Here is a 22314-nt window from a genome sequence, read left to right on the forward strand (position 1 = left end):
GCAAGCCTGTTTATTCGGAATGCTCCAAGCCCCTTGTTGGCGTGCCTGCTTTTTTAGGGCTGCAGTGACCGAGAGCCTCCGTGCCCATCCCTTTACTTGGAACGTCTTCAGCTGGAGATCTGCAAGAGCCACCGGGAAAGCCAGCTGCAGCTGCTGCTGTCACCACTGGTGGCCGTCTGCCCGGGAGACAGGCCAGGCCATCTCGCCCTGTCATCCTTCCAGGCGAGTATTCGGGCAGGCGGCAGAAATGGCAGTGACACCGGCATGGAAAGGTGCATCGGGGCTGCTTCATTCCTTTCACTTTTTTCTCCTGCACTTTTGATCAGTCTAGGAGATCTGTGAACCACTTATTATTAGTCTTCATTATCATCATCATTATCATCATCAGCATTGCAGCCATCATCAGCCAAGTTCACTGTCCCGGTCTTGCACTTACTGTGGCCAACCTATCCCACAAGCTTCCTTACATTACCTCTGCACTTGGCTTTTGGCCATCTCTCGTCCATTTATTTTAGAGGTGTGCGAATATATGAATACGAATCGAATATGTTTGATATTTGGTTTATATTCGTATTCGAGAAATCAATATTTGAGGATTTCCGAATATTCGAAAATTTTCTAATATTTGCCAGCGGTCGCATACATTGCTGACTTTCATAAATTCAACCTTGGAAAAACAGTGTCTAGGCAAATTATCTGATGATCGAGATTAAATTGCCAGGCAAGCAATACAAATGTGTCCTCTTCACTTTCTCCTCCAGTGTTTATCGCGTGGACTGAGTCACATTCGTACATTGCTAGGCTTGACCTGTGCCAAATCCCACAAGTTGGCTTTCACACATATGACACCGATGTGAACAAGAAGAAGAACTCTCCAGGCGTGAGCTCGGCCATCTCGTTTTGATCAACTGTGATATGCGGGAAAGTCCACTTGTGAAACTTTGTGCGAGGATCGGATGCCGAAGGGGCGAGTCGAAGTGTCACAGCAGGGCAAGCGATTTTGTAAAAATCCTTCCTATGTATGGTGCATTGTCTCCCGCTTAACTCTTATAGGTGCTCAACGGCAGGTGTGACGACGATAGGAGGGCTCCTGTCGCTTGGCCAAAAATAGCCTTGCCGCGTAGTTTCTGTTTCTGAGCTCGCTGCCAGCCCAAGGCGACGACAGCTGTCAGCCTGCGCTCTCTTCGATCATCCGAACCCATCTTCTCATGCTGCCACTTTTCAGACCACGACTGATGCAAGCAGTCTCGCCGTTCCGACGCCAAAGTTCATTCCCCTGGCTTATGTCTGCGTTGTTCTTTCAGCACGCCGAAACTGCGCACTCGTCAAGGGCTTTTCAGTGCTTGCGCAGTGTGGTCTCCTCATAAAGCTTCACCGCATTTTCGCATTTTCAGATTTTTTTTGTCCGGGGTGCTGGGCATTTTATAAATTGACCTTCGAATAATCTGGGCATTTTTTCCAATCCCTTGAAATCCAAATTAATAAGGTTTTACTGGCCATTGTGTTATTTTAGTTGGCAGTCGTGTGTCTTTTCATGGATTTCGTTTTGCATGACCACATTACAGTTTGCACACTGTTATGCTGTTTAATTAAGTAGAATACATTTCTGCGCACATAATGTTGTTTTATATGGTGCTTAGTCAGTCTAGTTTTTCATTGCAGTTGCAAAGGCCATACACTATTGAAAAAAAATAAGGGCAACATCTCTAGTATGATGGCTGCAAATTATTACTCTCAGGTGAAGGTGACTGATGCCTTAGCATTCTGATGGGTATCATTCTGAGGAATAATAAAATGCTAGCATAAAGGTACCGTCTAGTTGTTATTGCCTATGTACAAAGGCAGGTAGGGGGCTGCGATCACTGAAATAGTGGAGCTCATTTGTTTCCACCCAAGAGAGCAATTTGTGCGAAAAGGTTTTTTTTATTTAAAAAGTTAATGGGGCTTAGTGGTGTGCTAATTTCAAGAAAAATTATGATTATGGGATCACTAATGCATGAAAAAAAGGGTAGATTGATCCACCCACAGTACTTGTATGCTATGCAGTTCTACGACCTGGTTGTCGGTGTGTAGCTGTTTGTGCAGCAGGGTACTTTTTGACAATCGATGTCTCTCTTTCCAAGTGCAGTGAGATGGGATTTATTTGGTGCAACTGCAATGTACTCCTTTACTTTTCTTTTGTCACGTATGGTTGGACAGCTAATTTTCATAGAGTGAACAATTGAGACAATAGATTGAGTTCATTCAAAAGTGAGCAAATACAAAACTGCAGACCTTATATGTTACCATTTCCTGAAAGTGTGGCACATACCACGAACAACGTTGGCACATTCAAGGCGCACCAAACTAATGACAAGAGGGCAAGGTATTGCTGTGCAGTTGCAAAGACGGTCACTTACCACATCTGTGTTTGTCCTTTTTTCACATGAGTGCTGTCATTAGCAACAAGAGCAGTTAAACTCTGAGATCTTTAAAGGAAACTATTGTAATTTCAGGTGCGGGCTCAAGCCTTGTTTTCAGGAGCGGAGCGCCCGTTGTGCAGTGAGACACTGGAGTATGCTTGGCTTGTAGAGCTTCAAGCTGGAGATATCACTGGCAGGCTGACGCTTCCTCAGGTGAGTTGATTAGACCGCCTGAAATTGTAGTCTTCACTTTGGATGTGTGACAGAGTTGAAGAAACATTTTTTAAAAATGTTTTGATAACTGAGCTTTGTACTACAAGATAGTTGTAATCATAGCATAGCGAGCGCACATGAACAATTTTAGAGCATAGGTTACAGAAAGAAGGCAGCAAGTAATTTCTCTGTGTAATAAATGCTATAAGGGTATGCTTATGAAGTTTAAATGCTTTGCAAGACATGTGCTTTCAAGAAGTCGGCTAAACTATAGCTAGCCTGGGTACCATTCTGCACACATACTGTAGCACTCGGCACTATGTGAGGAATGTGCACAAGCTTGTTTGTTTCTGTAGCTACCACTTTCACCGCTGTCTGAATTATCACTCTCAGATGACTGTCATCTTAGCATTCCGAAGAGTTTGTTGGGATATCCTTTTGAGGAATAATAAAATGCATACAAAAAGTTACCATCTAGTGGTTATCACCTGCATATAAAAGCAGGTTTTACTGAAATAGTGGAGCTCATCCATTTCCACTCATGGCAGTAATTTGAGCTTTAAAGGTTTTTTTTATTTGAAAAATTGGTGGGCTTAGTGGTGCTTATTTCAAGACAATGGCAGTAATGGAATCAATAATGCATGACAAAAAAAAAAAGAGGAGGTAAATTGACCCGTAGTACGTCTTTGTTATGCAGCTCTACGACCTAGTTGTCGGAGCGGAGCTGTTTGTGCAACAGGCACAGCACAGCAGTGGGGCACTGGTGCCACCACAGGGCCGCATACACTGCCAGCACGACTTGCCCCAGATAGAGTGCTCACACGCTGAGTCCAGCTCACCATGCCCGGTGCCTGACGATCTCAAGTACCGCATGATACGGTTCATGCTGGACTATGTTGACATTTGCTTGGAAGAAGCCAACTCTGCCATTGCTTTTGAGGTATGTGAAGTTCCCCCGTAAGCAAGGAGCTTGGAGGCAAATCATTTTCGACAAGGCTGCCTCATGGGTTTCGTTTCTCTTAAGTTGTGCAGGCTTTATTGTGCTTTGTAAACTGCTGTGTACAGTTGGGCTCTACACAGAAGTGCAGCTTTGAGATGTGAAACCACACATAACTGTATGAAACTCTATGTGGTTTGAAATGTGCTTCGTAGGATCCAAGTTAGCAAACGGAGCCCTTGAAGCTGGTAACTTGTGATGCCATAGCATTTGGTCTTACTAATTGTCATTGCTTGCTTAGCTGAGTAAGCTTTTATATTGTAAATGCAGGGTCACTCTGGCAGATTGAGAATCTCATCTGGACAGCCTGTCTTCCTGATTGGTACAGATAAAAAATCCCGCATATAATACAAGTTCTTCTTTCACAAATAGCATGTCAAATTTCTGCCTCATATTATATGCGGACGGTTTGATTAGCAATGTGCATGCAGTTTTTCACTCAGATGTGGTGTTGAATGAAACGCTTAGAGTGAGACTGCTGCTTGCATGCTTTTGAAAATCCTTCTAAGCTTATGTGTACAATTCACGAAAGCTCACAATGCACCAAAGGCTGCATTGGCATCGCTGATGTATGCATGAGAGAGTGCAGTCAGCAGTTTGTTCTGCATTCTGCAGCTGTCCTCGATAATTTCTTGTAGTTTTGCGCCCACGAAGCCTATTTTTATCATGTGCCACACAGTCACCACTCTACATACAACACAGATTCCTATCCACTCAGGTACCCTAGTCTTGGGAGAGCTGGGCCGCTCCTCCTATTGCACTGTGCCCAACACTGTGGCCACTGCTCGTTGCCCATATTGCCCACGTGTTGGGCGATATAAGCACAGATGGTCTGACTTGAGACGGTGACCCGGACCAGGGTGGAAAAATAAATGTTTTTCTCTATTTCTCTACCATGCGCGTGCATTGCAGTTAAATGCAGTCACATGCAGTGCAGCAGAGAGAATCTGCCTTTTGGTGAGTGGGGCCAGAGGTGGTCTGCATTTCTGTGGCTCCTGTGATTGGGCAAAGAGCTTCATTGTAAATGCATAATAGAATTTTCGTAACTGTGCTCATTTTTCATGGACAGTTTGAATGTGGAAGGGTTTTGGGACTGTCATTTGGCAATGCAGCCACCTTTCTGAGCAGAAAAAGTGCTGTTACTATGTGGGGGGTTTCATCTGCACTCAGGGCCAACACCACACTGCTAGCTCGAACCACAGCTGTGGTAGCGAAGAATAACACCACCAAGGATTAGCCCGCAGGCAAAACCGTTTATTGGGATCTCCCAATTCGGATGGCCTCCCTCGGTCGCGCACAAGGAGCAGCAATGCGGCAGACAGGCAGCGGCAGACAGCAAGCAGCAGGCAGCAGGCACGGGAACAGGCACGGGAAACAGTTCTGGTTACTTGGGCCGCGGAGGTGTCTTCGCCTGTGTCCGTTCAGTCCAGCATCTCTCTTTCTACTCCGCACTGCCCGCCGCATGCACGGCCGCCTACGACTCGAAGGGGGAAAGGAGAGCTGCCTGCGTGATGACGTGAAGACGCGGGCGCCTTATTATTAATGCTAAACGCAAAAAATTCGTAAACAAAAAAGCAATTTTTGGTCATAACCACGAATGTAGCTGTTATCAAAAGGAGAGAAACATGGTAACAGCTCGCCCTGATATCGTAAGCTTCAGGAGAAAAAGCTTGTGTTTTGGCAAACATAAACAAGTTTAGAAAAGGCAGTGCACTTTTTATATACTTGTGTCTGTTTTCGTGTGGCGGCCCTTGTGTGGTGCTCTTCCTGAAGCGGAGCCATACACTTGCTATAAGAAATATCGTGCTTGTGCGCGAGCACTGGAAACCTCCAGAAGAAATGAAGCGTAAACAAAAAGAGCGGGAGGTGCGGCGGGCGCAGTTCTTCTGCACTGTGTGCGTTGACAACCACGGAGGTGTCGCCTCTCTCCGTTCAGTCCGCCGTCTCTCTTTCCACTCCCGACGACTCAAAGGGGGAAAGGAGGGCTGCCCGCGTGATGACGTGAAGACGCAGGTGCCTTATACCTTGCATGCAAATTACTGCTAAACGCAAAAGAAACTCCTCTTCCCAGCTTCCTCCGCTACCGCTCGGAGGGGGCCGGTAGGGGAAAAGCAGCGGTAGGGCACAAGAGAGGGAGAAAGATGCCGCAGGCGAGCGAGGGACAACGTGGATCCCCACAACTGTTTCCGAGGGATAATCTATCTTTCTTGCTTAATTTGATATTTTCCTTTGGTGTCCCTTTAAGCGCCAAGTTTAGTGCAAATAAATGAATAAGTGCTTTCAGTTAGATTCTCTTACTTGCATTACACACGGGTGAAAACTTTTTTGTGTTATATGTGGGTTTATACAGTGTATTATATTTCTCCAAACTTCATGTTATCCTGTGTGTTTTTTCTCATTTTCTCTGATGTTAGTCTCTTAAGAGACCATGACATAGCGCACAAACACATTTCCCTACTAATGACTGACATAGCAGAGCATTAACGTCATGAAAAAACATCTCCCAATTAAACTTGATTGTTATGGTCTTCTTACCTTGCAGGTGGGACCACTAAAGCTCACCCAGTGCAACTTGCACTCAGAGCAGACAAGTTCGGGCTTGAGTCTGCAGCTGCGAGCTGTAAACGTTGTACAGTTCCTGTCGTGTCCAGATGGTCCTTGGCTTCAGGTACTGCATTATGACACCTGTCATATTTAATTTTACCTGTGAGGCTGTATATCTGCATGAAAATATAAAAAATATGATGAACTTGGCATGAGAAGGCTTTGGTTCATGGCATAATGTCGTGTAAAGGTAATCAAGTAAGTTTCTGCACACATTCAGCTTTGTGAGAGCATAGCTCTATGATTAAAACTTAATTCTTTAGAGTAGTGTATCAAACCATACTGAAATATACAAGCCCCGTAAAAGCTGGGTAAGGTTAGTTTTGGCAATGATAACAAGTCAAACTGCACCCTGCATTGCCAGATTGAATTTGTCATTGAAGCTAGAGCAAGGTATAATGAGTTTTATAGGATACTTGAATGAGCGTTTCAGGCATTTTGGAATCAGTGAGCATGTTTTATATTTCTGCCTAGGGTTTATGGTATCATTCCTTCTCATGTTAGCATGAAGAAGTGATGCATGCTTTTTATGAGAAAGGGCCTACAAGGACCTACAAGTTGGGTTAAGTGCAGTCGACATGCTTGCAAATGCCTCGGTCAACTGCGACTGAATACGACGGTTTGTTTAGTGACAGTTAGTGGTGTTGTGGTCATAAAAGTTGGGCTTTGGAATTCCTCTAGTGCAGGGGTCCTTGGGGAAATTCCAGTAGGCTTCAAAAATTGCTGAGGAGCCCCATGCAGTATTGGGCTCCTCAGGCTATGCTTCTCGGCTTCCATTTCTTTCTTCCTAACATGCTTGTAAAAAAAGCATGTAAATGCTCAGCCACTCCAAAAATTGCCAGATTAAATAATTATGACTCACTGTGGAGTGGGACAGTCTTGTTTGTTTTACTTGGTAATCTGGAAGAGATTACACAAGCACAATTGCAGTGCACTTGTGCACAGCCATTCGACGATCCTTTCATGTGTACATTTACGCCACTGTTTTTAAAAGTTATTTATTGCTCTGTTTAGAAGGCATTGTGCTTGACTTTCTTTTGCTGCATTTGTTCATTTGTTTATTGCTTGATTATGTCTTGTCAGTGGATGCACGCAACCCAAGTGCTTTTGGAAGCTATGTGTGGATCCTTGAGACAGGTGTTCATTAAGCCGCTTGTGTTTTCAGACTGGCAAGCTGGAGTTTGGGCCATTGGTTATGGACAACTGGACTCATGGGCTGCCTCAGAACAGCCAGGAGGGCTTCCTCCGCACTCACGACAAGGCCACTCATAGGCTCTGGTTCCTCTGGGGAGACAGTCGTGCAGGAGGTCGTTGTGGTTGCCTGGGTGGTTGCTTCTTCTTTGGCTCCGAGGACGCACCCGATGGCTCGCCAGCGGTAATGGGAGCCAGCAGTTTTTTATTGTTTCTTGGGAAGCTGCACCTGTGTGACCACATATGTTGCATGAAAATTAGGATTGAAAATGTAGAAATGCAATTCTTCTCTAGGTGATGCGCACTAATATACATCACTTGTGGTCAAGGGAAATGCTTTCTGCGTAATTGTGAATGGTTAGTGTATACCTGAAGCATATCCTGTGCGTTTTGTTGAAAATTTGTGCATACACTTTAAATGTAGCTAATGTGGCCGCATCCTTTTAACAAAGTTGGCAGCATTGCATGACTTTAAACCTGGGGCCAGAAGAGAAAGAAAAGGAAAATGCCAACCTCATACCCTAAGTTGTGCTTCGAGCTCATTGTTATTTACGATGTTGATGAGAAATGACATAACTGTATTTACTCGTGCAATTGACCGTCATGTAATTTTCGCACCCCTAATTTGTCACCCCGGCTTAAAAAAAAAAAAATCTTCTACTGACTCATTTTACGCTCCCTGCTGTGCCGACCACCAGCGTGCACACGAGTGCACACAAGGCAGGCTATGAAAGGTGTGAGTGGCATGCTGTTAACCCGGCTCGCTCGCGCTGGCGGTTTCTTTCCCGGACGAACAGTTGTGAGAGCAAACTACTGAACCGTTTGCTGTTCGGTTTGCTGTCAGTCAGCCGGGCCGTGTGCGATGGCACCTGTTTATTGCCTTTTATCTTCATTTGCCTACGACTGCTGGCTTTGCAATTGTATCATTGCGCATTTATTGCTTTGAGCTGCACACGCACCATCATGCCATCCTGTGGAGAACTACATAACGTGAGGTGGGGCGGGATGGGGTATGCATCCTATATCTTGAGTCAGCTTTTTTCTGGCCAGCAAGGGGTGCGAGTTGGGGGTCGACGTACAGGCGGCAACACATGGTATGTGTATTGCGTTACGACCTTGTAGAGTTTTTTTTTAGGACGTGTTCAGGAAATCTCTCCGTAATTTGCGCCTATTTGAAGCCTTAATTTATTTAAAGAAAAAAGTGCGCAAATTTGCAAGTAAATACGATAAATTTGCCTGACGCTTGACATTAGCACTGGGATACACTGGGCAGCTTCAGACGTAAGCTTCCATTTAGTAGAAGACTGCATTACTCTCTCCATAGTGGTGTGAACAAAATGGGACTGCAATGGTGGCCTAGTGTTTTGAGCGTCTGCCTCACGTGCGGGAGGTGCGGGGTTCGATTCCCAGTGCTTCTGGGTACTCACCGGTGATATGTTTGGCATGAGCTTTCCCTTGGCTTGGTGCTTGTTTTATCTGGGATGAAATGCTTGGCAAATGGTCTTTGACTCTACCTTTTGTAGACTAAAACACCTTGTGCAATGGTGCTGTTTGGGGGAAGTGTCAGTTCTTTCAAGAGGCTTTGGCACTCAGCATTTAGTTAGGAGGGGATGCAGGTCTTTAAACTCTTTTTTTATTTCTAGTATAATTCTGATCGTAATTATTATGGAAGTGTGCTTTTTTTATCTAGAGTCCAAATATTCAATTAGATTTTGATGTTTAATAGCTCAACTACTATATGAGCTTAAAAAAACTTGTGTGGTTTTAATTGGGCTCTTCATTACAGGCAATTAGCAAAAAATGATTATGAGTTATAAGAATTATTTACGGAGCTATATTACCCACAATGCACTTCGTGCAGTGGCGCTGTTTTTGTACTTGCCTCAGTGAAAATACATTGGTAGAACATATGAGTATATTAGTATATATGAATATGAGTAGAACATACAAAGGTGCCTGGGTGTTAATTTAGGAAAGTAGCGAATTGAATTTATGCATGATATGAAAGCCAATAAAAATAGAATCACCGCACAGCTCAGTGCCTCCCAAATAAATTGAGGGCTGTAGTGTTGGTGGCGCTGCTGTGATACAATCTTGGAAGGTTTGAAATGAGAGGGCACGAAACGAGCTTTCGAACGATAGCAAAATGATGGCAGTTGGGATGCGGTTTCGGAATTGCTTGCGCTTCATTTATCAGCTGCGCGACTCGAAATATTCATTTTTTCTTAATACTTTGGGATTGTTTGAGTGTGGATATTTTTCGGAGGTATAGTCTGACTGATATTTAGTACAAAAAACTTTTTTTTCGGAAAAATCTACTTTCTTGTAATTTTTGTGATCTCAAGACTCGCATCCCCCTTTTAAGGGTTTTTTTTTTTGTTAAGAGCTTCTTTCTTCAGCTGTGTGCTATGTGAGAATACCTGCTGAAAATAATGCATATTGAGAACCATTTCAGCTTTGTTCAGTCCTATAAAGCGATGAGTACAATTGTAAGGCCACGTGAATTTACACCTTCCTACCTCATGATGGCCACATCTGCACTGCGGCTTGGCAATAATAGTGTTTTCTTGGACTTGTGCCTCTCCTGCATGGAATACATTGATAAAACAGCTCAAAATGTATCCTGTGGTGACATGTGTTGGGGCATGCTGTTAGAAAAAAGCTTTAATTTGTGGTGCTTTTCTGTGAAGAATATGCTGTGCCACTGTATAGCACGTATTTTGCTGTTACAAAGCTCAACTCTTTTTTTAATCTAGTAATCTTTATTGACCTTCTCTTTGCAGCTCTATTGTTCTGTAGTGCCCTTCTTTTGTGTATGCAGTTTGACTTATGTTGTGAAAAACCTTTCAGGGTGATGCAGGGCAGGGAGAAGAATATGGAGAGCCACGCCACAGTGTTTTCCGCCAGTACAGCAGCCCTGCACATCGCCAGCCAGCTGCAGTTAGCTTTGCTCGTTCTGCCTCGGCATGTGATGGGTATGTGTGCCAGAGCCGCTGACATAGAATGAATAGCTGCTGTGGGCTGTTGAGTGCTTCAAGCCACAACCAAAGTGAACTATTGACACCTGTGCCAGAAATTACAAATTAGTAATTCTGTCATTTCTATATTAATGGGAGTAATGTAGTAATTTTCTAGACCTTAACTCTTTCCATACCTCGCCCATTGGGCATCATTTGCTCGCTAACGATGATTTTTCGCACAATTTTGGAACCTCCCGCTTTTCTTACGAGCACTCCGTGCTTCTTACTTGCAGTCAGAGAACCGAAGTTTCATTTCCGATGTAGTTTCCTTTTTTCCTGCGAGGTGGCCCTTTTTCACCGCTCTTCAAAGACACGGTACTGTGCTTATTGCCTGCCATGTTGCCCACTAACAGTGACTTCGCCGCTTGGCTTCGGAGCCTTGCGCATTGCTTACAGGCAAGCTGTGCGTTAGGTTCGTAGTCAGAGAACCCAAGTTTCGTTTCCGATGTAGTTTTCTTTTTCTCGCAAGGCGTCATTTGTTGAACGCACTCCAAAAGGCTCGGTAGCATCAAAATCTCTTGGCAGCATCTGCATGCGTGATGTGCGCTTCAGGAAGTCGCAGATAGCAGGGCTCCGCTTTGTCTGTGGTAGATTTTATCAATGACCTGAAAAGTAGCGAGTGAGAAGATAATGCCTTCTCGTTTTGATTCCGATTTGACTACGGCAACAAAGAAAACGAGCCTGGAACACAGGCAGCCATGCTCTGGTGCCCAACTATAGGGTTTGCTGTTATTATCTTGTAGCAAGAATACTGTTCAAAATAGAAGTAAGATTTTTTGTCACAGCACTTAGCAACTAAGAAAGAAGCAGCAGCACAGTGGCTGCTGCTGCCCGAAAGCCACATGCATTCACGCTGGAGACTTCCTTCGAAAATTGCAGAATCTTGTTCTCACTTTCCAGAATTTAAAAATTTCTGTTGCAGGAAATCAGGGGTCTCAGCCATAGTACACACCTGCTTTGCTTTATTAACCCTGATTATGCGTCCCCCGTTCATGTAACAACCCGCATTTTACAATGAATTGGCGCAAGCCTGGCGAATCTGCCTTAGAGATAATGCATTTAAAGCCTTGGTTATACGACGGAAAATTATGCACGCCCCATTTTGTACGATGGCTGGCGGGAAACGTCTGGAATGAGAGATGCTGGTGGAGCACTTTATTGGCAGACGTCACGTCAACCAAGTTGGTCCCACATCGGAATCAAGACGGATTGATGTGCACAACAATGCGATCGAGTGTACAACAACTTGTAATAATGGTTCTGCTGATGGCTCAGACTTTGGACTCTGACTTTTCACTAAAGGTTGACACATATGTTAGTCTTGCAGCTTTTTAACCTCAGAAGTGCAAAATAATGTGTACGTTTATTAGGCAGGGGACAACTATCTTTCATATTCGTTTGCCTCAGTGGCTTTTCTTAATGCTGACTGCAGGGATAAGGGCAGTGGTGCTCGAGCATGGTTGTTGCATCAGTGTTTGCATCAGCCATATTGACTCGTTCTCTAAGAGAGCTTTGTTGAAAGATTGTGTAATACTTATGCCATATCTTGATTTGCAGACCAGACACTCGTTCACGGGAGACTCCAGCGACAGACGACCTGGCAGACAGAAGACGCAGCAATGGGTCAGCAGTGCGGCGTGCCGTGTCGACAGACTCCACGCACTCTTCAGAGGCCTTCTTTTCTGCTGACGAAGACGGGGTTGCAGCTGGACGCTTTCAAGAGGACGGTGACCAGAACTCTGACAAACGGCGTCGGTCATTTTGCGTGCGTGGCTCTTCGTCAGCCAGCTCCAGTCTAGACCGCCGGCGTCATGCTAAAGAGCAGGACCCAGATGCTGATTCCAATTCTGTCTCAAGCACATCATTTCTCTCCGCTGTGTCATCACAGGCATGTTATTGTGCTTTTAATAAGAGCCCTTCTGTGTGTTTGGTGTTCAGCTCACTGCTTTTTCATTTCATTGTGTTTTTCTCGTATTCTCAGGGACTGTATAAGTATAGCACAGATTGAAAGCAGTCATTGAGCTTACAGGCAGTTTGTAAAACATCTGCCTCAACAGAAAAATTAAATTAGTAGATCTGAGTCATTTTAAAGTGCACGGAAACTTTCTGAAAATTAATTTTTTATGCCTTTCAGGAGGATGTGACACTTGTAAACTTGCATCATCAAATGGACCGTCCAATAGCAGAGTCCCCTCTGCTGATGGCATGCTATGCTGCGCACCTATCACAGTACCAGGTGTGTTTTGTCTTTAGTAATTGAATGTGCTGATGTGGTATGCGTTGGTTTGGGCTTACCGTCCACATTAGCCTCCCCTCGCTGCCTAGGTTGCTGTTAGGATTTTTCCTGGATTTTTCGCTCACGGTCAACGATGCTGCTGCCGCTGCCGACTTTTCTGCGACACCGGGCTTTTAACACTGTCACGTTAATGCTTGACAGTCAGTTTGAGAATCAAAGCATTTAATTATGCAGCTTTTGCGCACCTGTGGTTTTCTTAAGCTTATTATTCCATGTTCTGCCTATGCACTTATCAGCCTCACGACAGAGCTGGGCTGTGCATGTGCATCGTGCAGGTGAGGGCATATTTTAAAGAGTCAGGAAGGACGAGTAGCCTTCAAATTTTTTCTTAATTATGCTTGCGTTAGGTGCTTTCTTCTAGAGCAAATACATTAATTTTGTATGTTTACTGTGAAAGGCTATAACATGTTTAAACGTACCGGCATTAATTGAGAAAAAATGCAGTATGCTCGTATTTACTGTATATTGCCAATTATAAGTCGTTTCTTTTGAAAAAAAGACCTTCAAAAGTTAGAATGCCAACTTATATTATGGTCGGAGCCAAGCTACATGCGGAGTTGTAAAGTCAACCTACCGTGTTTACCCCCATAATATGCGCACCCCTAATTTATTATCTGGGCTTATAAGAAAAAACTTTTACTCGCATATTTCGCGCTGTCTGCTGCACCACACCACCAGTATGCACGCAGGTATGTGATAGGCAGGCTTGGACTAAAGCTTATATTTGAAGCTAATGTTTTTTACCAGCGAAGGGTGTGAGTTATGGGGTTGTCGCACAGCGGCAGTATACGGTATATATTGTCTGTTGTGATCTTTGTGGGGTTTTATGGCGTATTCACAAAATCTCTGCGCAATTTGTGCATCCCATTTTTGAAGCCTTAATTTAAAGAAAAAATTGTGAATAATTTACGTGAGTAAATACAGTGTATGGGGGGGGTGTCAAAAAGTAGTTACGACCGAGCCACTGGTAGTATCATGCCCCATGAACACATTCGCCCATGCGAAAAGTTGCTAACAGTGGTGTGTTTGGTTTGTATCGCTGTCCGTCGGACGCCAAGAGGCCGCTGTGAGCTCGGCAACAACACAGCATGGCTTTCAAGCAGCTAGTCATCCTCTACACCGAGTTGGAAAACAACATAGCAGCAGTGTGGAAGTTAGATTTGTCAGAAAAGTGCTTGAGGGGACAGAGAAAACAAAGAAGCAAGATTGTTGTGTGCACTGCTGCATGCCGCTACTTTCACGGAGCAAAGGCTGGGCAATACCCTGCGATTGAAGGGTTTGTTCAAGATTGTGTTCATGACCAAAGAAGCTGGAGCCTGAGTGTTTGCTGCAATGGCATTGAAGTGAAGGTGCATACTGTCATAAAGACGTGCATCCCATGCACTGAGTTTAAAGTGTCCCAAGAAATGGGTCATGAACTTAATGAAACGGAACAGCCCGAGCCTAAGGTGATGCACGGCCGGATGTCAAGGGTTACCCGAAGCATACAAAGAAAAACGGAGTGCATTTCTGCGCTACTTGAGTAGCCTGAAGACAAACATTCATTCCGGCTTGGTCAAATTGACAGTGCCGACCAGACTCGGTCTTGTTTGACATGCCTAGTAAGAGGACCGTGTTCAGAAAAGGAGCCACTGAGTTTGCCTGCTGACAATGGGCAACACACACAAGCGTTCCATGGTCACGTTGCGCTGTACGGCAGATGGGCAGCAGCTACCACCCTTTCTTCTGTTTAAGAGAAAAACCATCTCAACAAAGGAAGTTTGCACCCAAGGTTACCGTGTGGGTGAATGGACAGGGCTCTTTTAATGATGAAACTGTCCTTGAATGACTTCATCTTGTGCGGTGCAGGCATCTGGGTGCATTGCTAAAGCCCTGCAGCATGCTCACGCTGAGCTCCTTTTGCAAACACATCTCCGATAGTGTGAAAAAAAGTGGCAGCAGGGGCTGGCTGGGACGTGGTCATCATCCCGGGCGGATTGACACCTATTCTTCAGCCGCTGGACGTGGTGCCGAACATGCCATTGAATGTCCGCATTGGTGCGTTCTACGATGAATGGCTCCAGCAGGTAAACCTGAGGACACTGGCAGGACTGCTGAAGCATGCCTCTTTGAGCGAAGTAGTGCAATGTGTCAACGATGCCTGGTATGGTCTGCGAACTGATATAGTCTGTGCAGTGTTTTCCATGTGTGGCATCTTGGAACCGCTTCTGACAGCCAGCAGCAGCAGTGGCTCGCAAGATGGCAATGACCGCGACTCTGTCTTTCCCACAATTGACAACAATTAATGAAAGATGTCTTATGGACAAACAACTTGGTCTTCTGAAAAACTTACTGGTGAGCTAGGGCAGCAGGATGGGGCATTGTCGACCTGTATTCAAAGTCAGATTTTTTTTACCAGAGGGAGACGAGAGTCAGGAGGTTGACTTGTAATCGATGTTGACTTATAATCGGCAGTGTACGGTAATGTAGTATCAGATGTCAGGTGCTCGCGTGCAGGTGTCACTTTCATCTCATTTGTGGCTGAAATACAGTACGACAGTTGACACCGTTGATGCCAGGTTTGTCACCCTTATATATTTGATATCTTAATATTAGGACTAATGCTAAAAGCATTTTCCTCGTGCTGTTTTATGAGGGCCACTATACCATCACACTGCTCATATTGTAGTAGTCTCAGCTTCAGATGTGTTCTTCACCTCCTCATGCTTGTATGCTGAAATGGGTCACTGCTTTGGTGCAGGTGACAAACTGGGAAGAGGTTGTGGCGCCCCTGCCACACCTGGTCGCACGGTCCTCGGATGGTGGGCCCCCGTCAGCCTCCTGCTTTCTTCACGCCAGTTCCTGCTGGAAGCCTCGCTTCACACCTTGGGGCACCCGTGGCTTCTCTGATGTCCGCATGGTAGCACGAGCACGGAGGGCAGCCTCCATTGGAGCCGCTGGTTGTGGCAGTGCTCAGGCATCGAAGTCCGCAGCTTCTACTGAGGTAAGTAACAAAGACCAACCAAAGCGGACAGGCTGCAAAGTAACTATGGCGGTCAATTCTTATAGTCACTTTTTGGTCCATGGTGGCTTCAATTTGAAAAATGCGAACTGCAGAAGTGATTCATTGTCGGTAATTTTTGTGCTGAGAGGTGCATTTGACTAATCTGAACATAGCTACTCTGTGAAGCTCTAAAATTGACCCCACAGCAGTAAGACACTCATGGTGGGTGAACAGCGCAACAAAGGCGGGACAAAAGGCAAGACAAGCGTTGCTGTTGCGCTGTTCACCCACCATGAATGCTTACCAACTCGCCCAGATCTCGGCCTTACCCACAGGAGTAAGAGTTGCACGAAAGAAGTTTCCGAGTTGTTACACTGTACTGTTAGGTGATGGGATTATAAGATCGGTAGGTTAGAAGTTTTAAGCTGCCAAGAAATGCTCCTGCAGCTTTAATAGGAGCATAGGCTTTAATAGGAGCATAGAAGTCACTAGTGGCAGATGTAACAATGGCAGGTGGCAGGTGTGGCTATGCTTGTTCATAGAGGCCATATCAATGATTTAGTATTGCTTGCACATACTTGCACCAACAAGCCAGTTTTGCAAGGCAGCTTTCAGTTGCGGCAAGTGTGTGCATACTCCTTGCAGCACCAGTGGGCCCAGCAGCCACAGCCATCGTCGCGCAGCGCCGTGGTTGTGCGCTTGCAAGGGGATGTGCACCTGCTGGTGTCACCGCCCCTGTTGGAAGGGGTGCGGGGCTTTGCCGAGGCACTGACACCCACTCTGGCTGCCCTGCATCCAACCACTGTCTTGGGTCGCTTGCTGGCACGCTGCTGGACAGCTGTCAAGGGCAGCACACCCCAGGGGCACCAGCCACAAGGGCAGCAACCCTGTCCTGCTGAAGGATACCACGAGACGCACACTGAGCAGGCAAGGCTGGTGACATGCTTTGAAGCAAATGTGTGCGCGTGTACTTGATTGGCTCCCCAGAATTGCACTTGAAGTGATACTGTTTCTGTTTACAGCGATAAGCTTAAATTTTTCTTGTTTTCTATTTGAATTGCACAAATCTAATGGATTACAGTGTAGGAGACGAGCACATTGCTAGAGTAAATGAAGCCAAAGGCATGTTTTACTTTTTTACTTTTTTCACGGCACTGTCTCTCAGTTATAGTGCAGTACAGCCAGGCTCTATCCATGCAGGTGTAAAGAAAATATTTGATTTACGGAATAATTTGCTCTGAATTTAATTAGAACAGCACAAGGGTCCTGCAAGGAATGCTGTATTACACTTACTAGGAATTCAGCAAGTAGAAGCAGTTTTTTTTTCTTTATATACTATACAAGGTCATGAAAGGTTCTTAGAATTGCGCATTTAGAGATTTATAAATTTTGATGAAAATCATGTCACAGAGGGAGTGGTATGTGAATATATAAGGTTTGAATCTGAATCAATTTGCATCATGTGAAACAATCATTAAATGCATAATGCTGTGCATGACAGCATTATCAACAAAGGATACTGCGCACTTACAAAAAAGGACGAGAAAGGTACACTACAAACGCAGATTCGAGACTGATTTTTGTTCGAAAGAAGACGCATTTTTTATGGCTTCAAACCATCGTACATTCACTATGAGCAGTCCAGAAACTTGCCTTCTTTTTATTCAAGTTGATTGATGGGTCACTTACACAATCAGTCCCTTTCTTTCTTATGAAAAATGCCTCAGCAAGCTCGCATGCCACCTGGTCACGGCTTCTGCGCAAAAACTTTTATTTTTGCCAGCAAAGGCAGGAAAGGCTGATCGCGCGTAGCATTCAGGCATGCGCCGCAGTGCAGGGGTAAAGTGAAAAACTGGGTAAAATTTACCCTCGCGGTGGTTTGAAGCTATAAGAGATGCATCTTCTTTCGAATAAAAATCAGTCATGATTTTGTACTTGTTGTGTACCGTTCTCATCCTTGTTCGTATGAGTGCAGTACCTTTTGTTGATCATGATTGACCAACTCTTCCAACAAAACACTCCTTTAAATAACAACTTTCTTTTCGGGTTATCGTGGGAGGAGAATGTCTTGAATTGGCTTGTTGGCTGGCCTGATCAGTTGGGATGCAACTTTGCAGCCTCCAATATTAAAAGTTTTAATTTGAGAATATGACCACTGTCTATTTTCCAGGTGCAACTATGGCTTCATGTTCCACGGGTGAATGTCATGGCACTGCAGTGTTCGGTTGTTGAAGAACTGATTGCATTCTCTGCTCTGGACAATCTCAAGGACCTGGCCTGTGTGTCTGTTCTGGCTTTGTGCCTGGATCAGGTGAGAAGACAAGGGTCTCAGCATATTGTTACCTTGTGGCTTAGTCGTGTATGCGCTACATTTAGGACAGTTCATGCTGTTTGTTGCCATTCAGGCATTGATAAAGTTTCTTATATGAATTGAATACGAATATGAAGAAAAAAATGGGTTCGAATATCGAATATCTGGTCAGCACAAAAAATAAATTGAGAAAAGATACGAGCAAACACTGTTGCTCATATTTTTTTCAAAATAGTGTATGGACTTTGCAACTGAAATAAACAAAACTGGACTGCCTGAGCACTGTGTAAAAAAAAGAAACGATGTGTGCAGAAATCTATCCTAGTTAATTGAACAGTATCCAACCTGTATTGTGGTCAGGCAAAATGAAATCTATAACATGACAAGACTGGAAACAAAAATAATATGATGGCTAGTAAAACCTCATTAATTCGGAGTTTAAAGAAATGACAGAAATTGCGGGTTATTCGAAGGTCGATTTATAAAATGCCTTGCAGCAACAAACAAAAAAAATACCGAAAATGCGGTAGTCTTATGAGGCGGCTCTATTGTGTAAACACCTGTAATCCCGTGATGAGCATCGAGTTTCGGCGTGCTGGAGCACATCGCGAATGTAAGCGAGGTGGAAACGCACATTGACGTCGGAATGGCGAGACTGCTTCTAAAAAGAAAAAAAAAATGACCAGCGACGCGTCAGTCAGCGTCTGAAAGCAGCACGGAGCTGAGATGGGACTACTGGCGAATGCGCGGGCCGACAGTTGCCATTGCCACGGGAGAGTGGCGAAGCTGAGAAACCAAAACTACGCGGCCAGGTTATTTTTTTGACCTTGTGACAGGGGCCCTCCAAACGTTGTCACGCCTGCCGTTACGCCTACTAAAGAGGTGCATGGGTTACAGAGCACCATGCAACAGGCGGGATTTTTACAGGATCGCTTGCCCTGTTGTAACACCTCGACTCACCCCTTCGGAAGCCTCACGCGAAATTCCGCAAGTAGGCTTTCCCGCATAGCGTAGTTGACCAAAACAAGATAGCGGTGGTCACGCTCAGAGAGTTAAGGTGACAGAACGAATTCCATGGGTGTGGGCATTAATTAGATAACATATGACGTAAGGATAAAAAAATAAACGCGCTTTCGCGTTGCAATTGTTAGAAGCGGATCGTCCCCCATCTTGTTCGCAGAACGTGTGGTATGTGGGAAAGCCCACTTGTGGAATTCGCACAAGATCAAGCCTAGCAGAATCGGAATGCGATCGGTCCACGCGATAAACGATGGAGAAGAAAGAGAACAAAGCCTTTATATTGTTTTCCCTGGAACTTTAAACTCTATATTCAGATAATTTGTCCAGATATTGCGCTTTTGCCACAATCAAATTTATGAAAGTCGGCGCGGTATACAATCGCTGCCGAGTATTCGGGAATTTTCGAATATTCGGAAATTCACGAATGTCATTTCTCGAATACGAATATGAACCGAATATGAAACATATTCGATTCGTATTCGAAATTTCGAATATTCGCGCACCCCTAATTGTTAGCATTGTAGCAATAATTATACAATTGTCAGGTCTGTTACTCTATCAGTACTGTTCTGCATGTGTAAAATTTTGATTGCATGGTTTTTCTTTTTTCTTTTTGTTTAACTTGGGAGTGTGGGAATATTTGAAATTCGAATACGAATCGAATATGTTTGTTATTCGGTTCATATTCGTTTTGAGGAATGGATATTAGAAAATTCTCTAGTATTCACACGTTCTCGAATATTCGGCCGCAACCGGATTCTGCAGACTTTCATTAATCTGACATTGGCAGAGCTACAATATCTGAGTAAGTTATCCGGAAATTGGGTTCAGTGTCAGGAAAATGGCACAAAGGTGTCATCTTTGCTTGCTTTTCCGTCCATCATTTAATAAACGCATAATGATGCGATCACAAGGACAGCAGTCTGAAGCCAATGGAGGTCAAAAGCAAAAAAAACGGCACTCCACCCTGCCTTTCATAGCCGGGTGTGGCCCGACTGCATAGCGGCAAACCGAAGTGCTAACTGTTAGTTTTGGATTCCAATGAGACGCACGCCCCGGAGACTTGGAAGTAATCTGATGTGTGCGGTTGCACTACATACTGCTCGTTTGAGGAAGTGTCTGCCAGTACGAATGAGTCAGATAGACGTATGTTAATTCGAATTTTTTTGAGCGGAACTAATTTGCGTATGAATTAACAACCTGTTCTGACGCATGGGGCCCATGCGTCCTGCCGGGAATGGGCACTTGCACAATGCATATAATACCCGCTGCTCATCCAAGACTACCCAAGACCTCCGCATTTAGGTCGGCTTCTTGCATATGTCAACCGCCCTATTTGGATGGTTGTTTTTCTCAACAAAGGCCGGCCGACTAATATGTGACTGTACTCAGAGATGCAGTCAGAGATGCTGGTAACCTAACCTTGTAACCACAGAGCACCACTCAAGGAATTGTGTGTGTAGTCAGCCCGTCGTAGGACATGCACTGATTCTTGTGGGGGGGAGGTTTGCACACCGCTGCCTCCAGACCGGCTGTGCCTTGATGCAGCGTCAAGAGCACTTAAATACTATGTATTGTGCTCAATATGACTTGCAGCACATCCGGAGTGAACCTGCTGAGGATTCCGCTTTATAGCAAAATAATGCATCCTTACACAGAGCACCTAAAGTTGCATCGAGTGCATATTATTCTTTGCATCAATGAGTCAGTGCACAAATTTGCTGGCAATGCTTCAAGAACTGACCTCCGGCCACAGCTCCTACGTTGCAGCTCATATTGAACATGATAGTATGTTACTTTGCGAGCCTTACCACAGGCTGGCTTTTGTACTGGGACTACTAGGAGTAGAAAACTTTGCATATCAAGCACCGACATTTCTGTGCAGCACTGCCTCACAGCTTTGAGAGGGGCTGTTGCTTAACTGTTTTGCAGCAAAATTGGGAATGAACATTGCCACATAGCACCCCAGATCTTCAAATTAAGTGGGGTTGGTGCAGCCAGCTGTCCAAATCATCCAGTCAAATTTATATTATAAGTTACGGGTCTATGGATAAGAATTATCCGTGATTTCATATTAACTTGGTTAGAGATATTGAGGTTTTACTGTAATCTGGATGAAAATGTTTGATTGTCAAAGTGTGCAGTTTCTGGACAGAGGAGTTAAACAGTGTGTCAATGCTGAAAAATTGTACAAAGCCTACCTCTGAGATTGTGTATTGACCACCACCACGAGATGCTTCGTGTAAACTAAAGGAACATTTGATTTGCTGCAGAACTGAATACATTGTGTAGTTCAAAGTTCAGATAATTCACTACGATGTAATGGTTGTTGCTGTCTTTTTGGCTGAACAAGACTAATAAATTTTTCCTAGTGTGGTGGTCACTCACCTATCCGAGTCATGTATTTCATACTGGCTTCTTGCAAATATAAGCAGCATTAAAGCATGTTATTCCAATTAGGTTAAGCCTAAAAGTGATCTCTCTCAGATCGTGTCAAGCTGTATGTTTGTCAGCTGCACCTGTGACGTGTGGTAATCGGGGAGGCATCATGATGCACTTGCAGGTGCAAGTGCAGATGCTGCAGAGCCAGCAGGCACAGCGGTGCGTGCAAGTGCTCCCTGACGCCCAGGAGCAGAGCCCTCCTCTGGGCCGACGGCCCGAGAAGCCGCTGCTGTTTGAGACGAGTTTGCCAGGCCATCACCAAGGTGTGGCCACCATCAGCCTGGGTGCAGCTCATGCTCAGCTCAGGCGGCTACGCAACTGCAGCTCCTCCTTGCTCAAGGAGGCCACAGTCACCTGCGTAGCACCGCACCACAGCAAGGTGAGTGTGAAGGACCCACCCACCCGCTTAGCTGACCTCTGCGGCAGATCAGTTGTCCTTTGGATGCACAGGTTTAATATATGGTATTTTTTTTAGTGGATTAAGTGATAAACAAATGCAGTTCAAGGGAGGTATAAGTGTTTTCTGACGATGTCAAGGTTTGGAGAAGTAGATTGTCTTATGCACTTTGAAGCCATGCACATGGGGCATGGTTAGCCATGAAACATAAGGCTTTAAACAAGCATGTTCTATGTCACACATATATAAATATTTCTGTGTTGATAGTTATGCGATATCGTTGTTGTTTTTTTTTACCAGAATATTTTGCCATTTTTCTCTCATAATGTGTTCGATGGTCTTGAAGACACTATTATTTGTATGCTACATCAGAGAAGCTAACAGAAGCTTTAAAAACACTACTCCCACTTTCTTGACTGAGGTCTGTAGCTTCCCTCA

At 44.7% G+C, this 22314-nt stretch overlaps 1 protein-coding gene across 2 annotated transcripts in view; it reads left to right on the top strand.

Moving 5' to 3' along the window:
* Window positions 1–22314, top strand: part of tweek (transmembrane protein KIAA1109 homolog tweek) — a 90205-nt gene that overhangs the window by 21976 nt on the left and 45915 nt on the right. For both annotated transcript variants that reach the window (XM_077662788.1, XM_077662787.1), the window contains 12 exons: window positions 58–222; window positions 2496–2615; window positions 3313–3555; window positions 6155–6280; window positions 7382–7591; window positions 10258–10382; window positions 11985–12315; window positions 12562–12663; window positions 15464–15706; window positions 16352–16633; window positions 17877–18017; window positions 21601–21858. In XM_077662788.1, coding sequence (XP_077518914.1) covers window positions 58–222; window positions 2496–2615; window positions 3313–3555; window positions 6155–6280; window positions 7382–7591; window positions 10258–10382; window positions 11985–12315; window positions 12562–12663; window positions 15464–15706; window positions 16352–16633; window positions 17877–18017; window positions 21601–21858 — 2346 coding nt within the window. The remainder of the gene's footprint in view (window positions 1–57; window positions 223–2495; window positions 2616–3312; window positions 3556–6154; window positions 6281–7381; window positions 7592–10257; window positions 10383–11984; window positions 12316–12561; window positions 12664–15463; window positions 15707–16351; window positions 16634–17876; window positions 18018–21600; window positions 21859–22314) is intronic.

The sequence above is a fragment of the Amblyomma americanum genome, chromosome 4 (assembly GCF_052857255.1).
Source record: "Amblyomma americanum isolate KBUSLIRL-KWMA chromosome 4, ASM5285725v1, whole genome shotgun sequence".
Classification (NCBI taxonomy): Eukaryota; Metazoa; Arthropoda; class Arachnida; order Ixodida; family Ixodidae; genus Amblyomma; species Amblyomma americanum.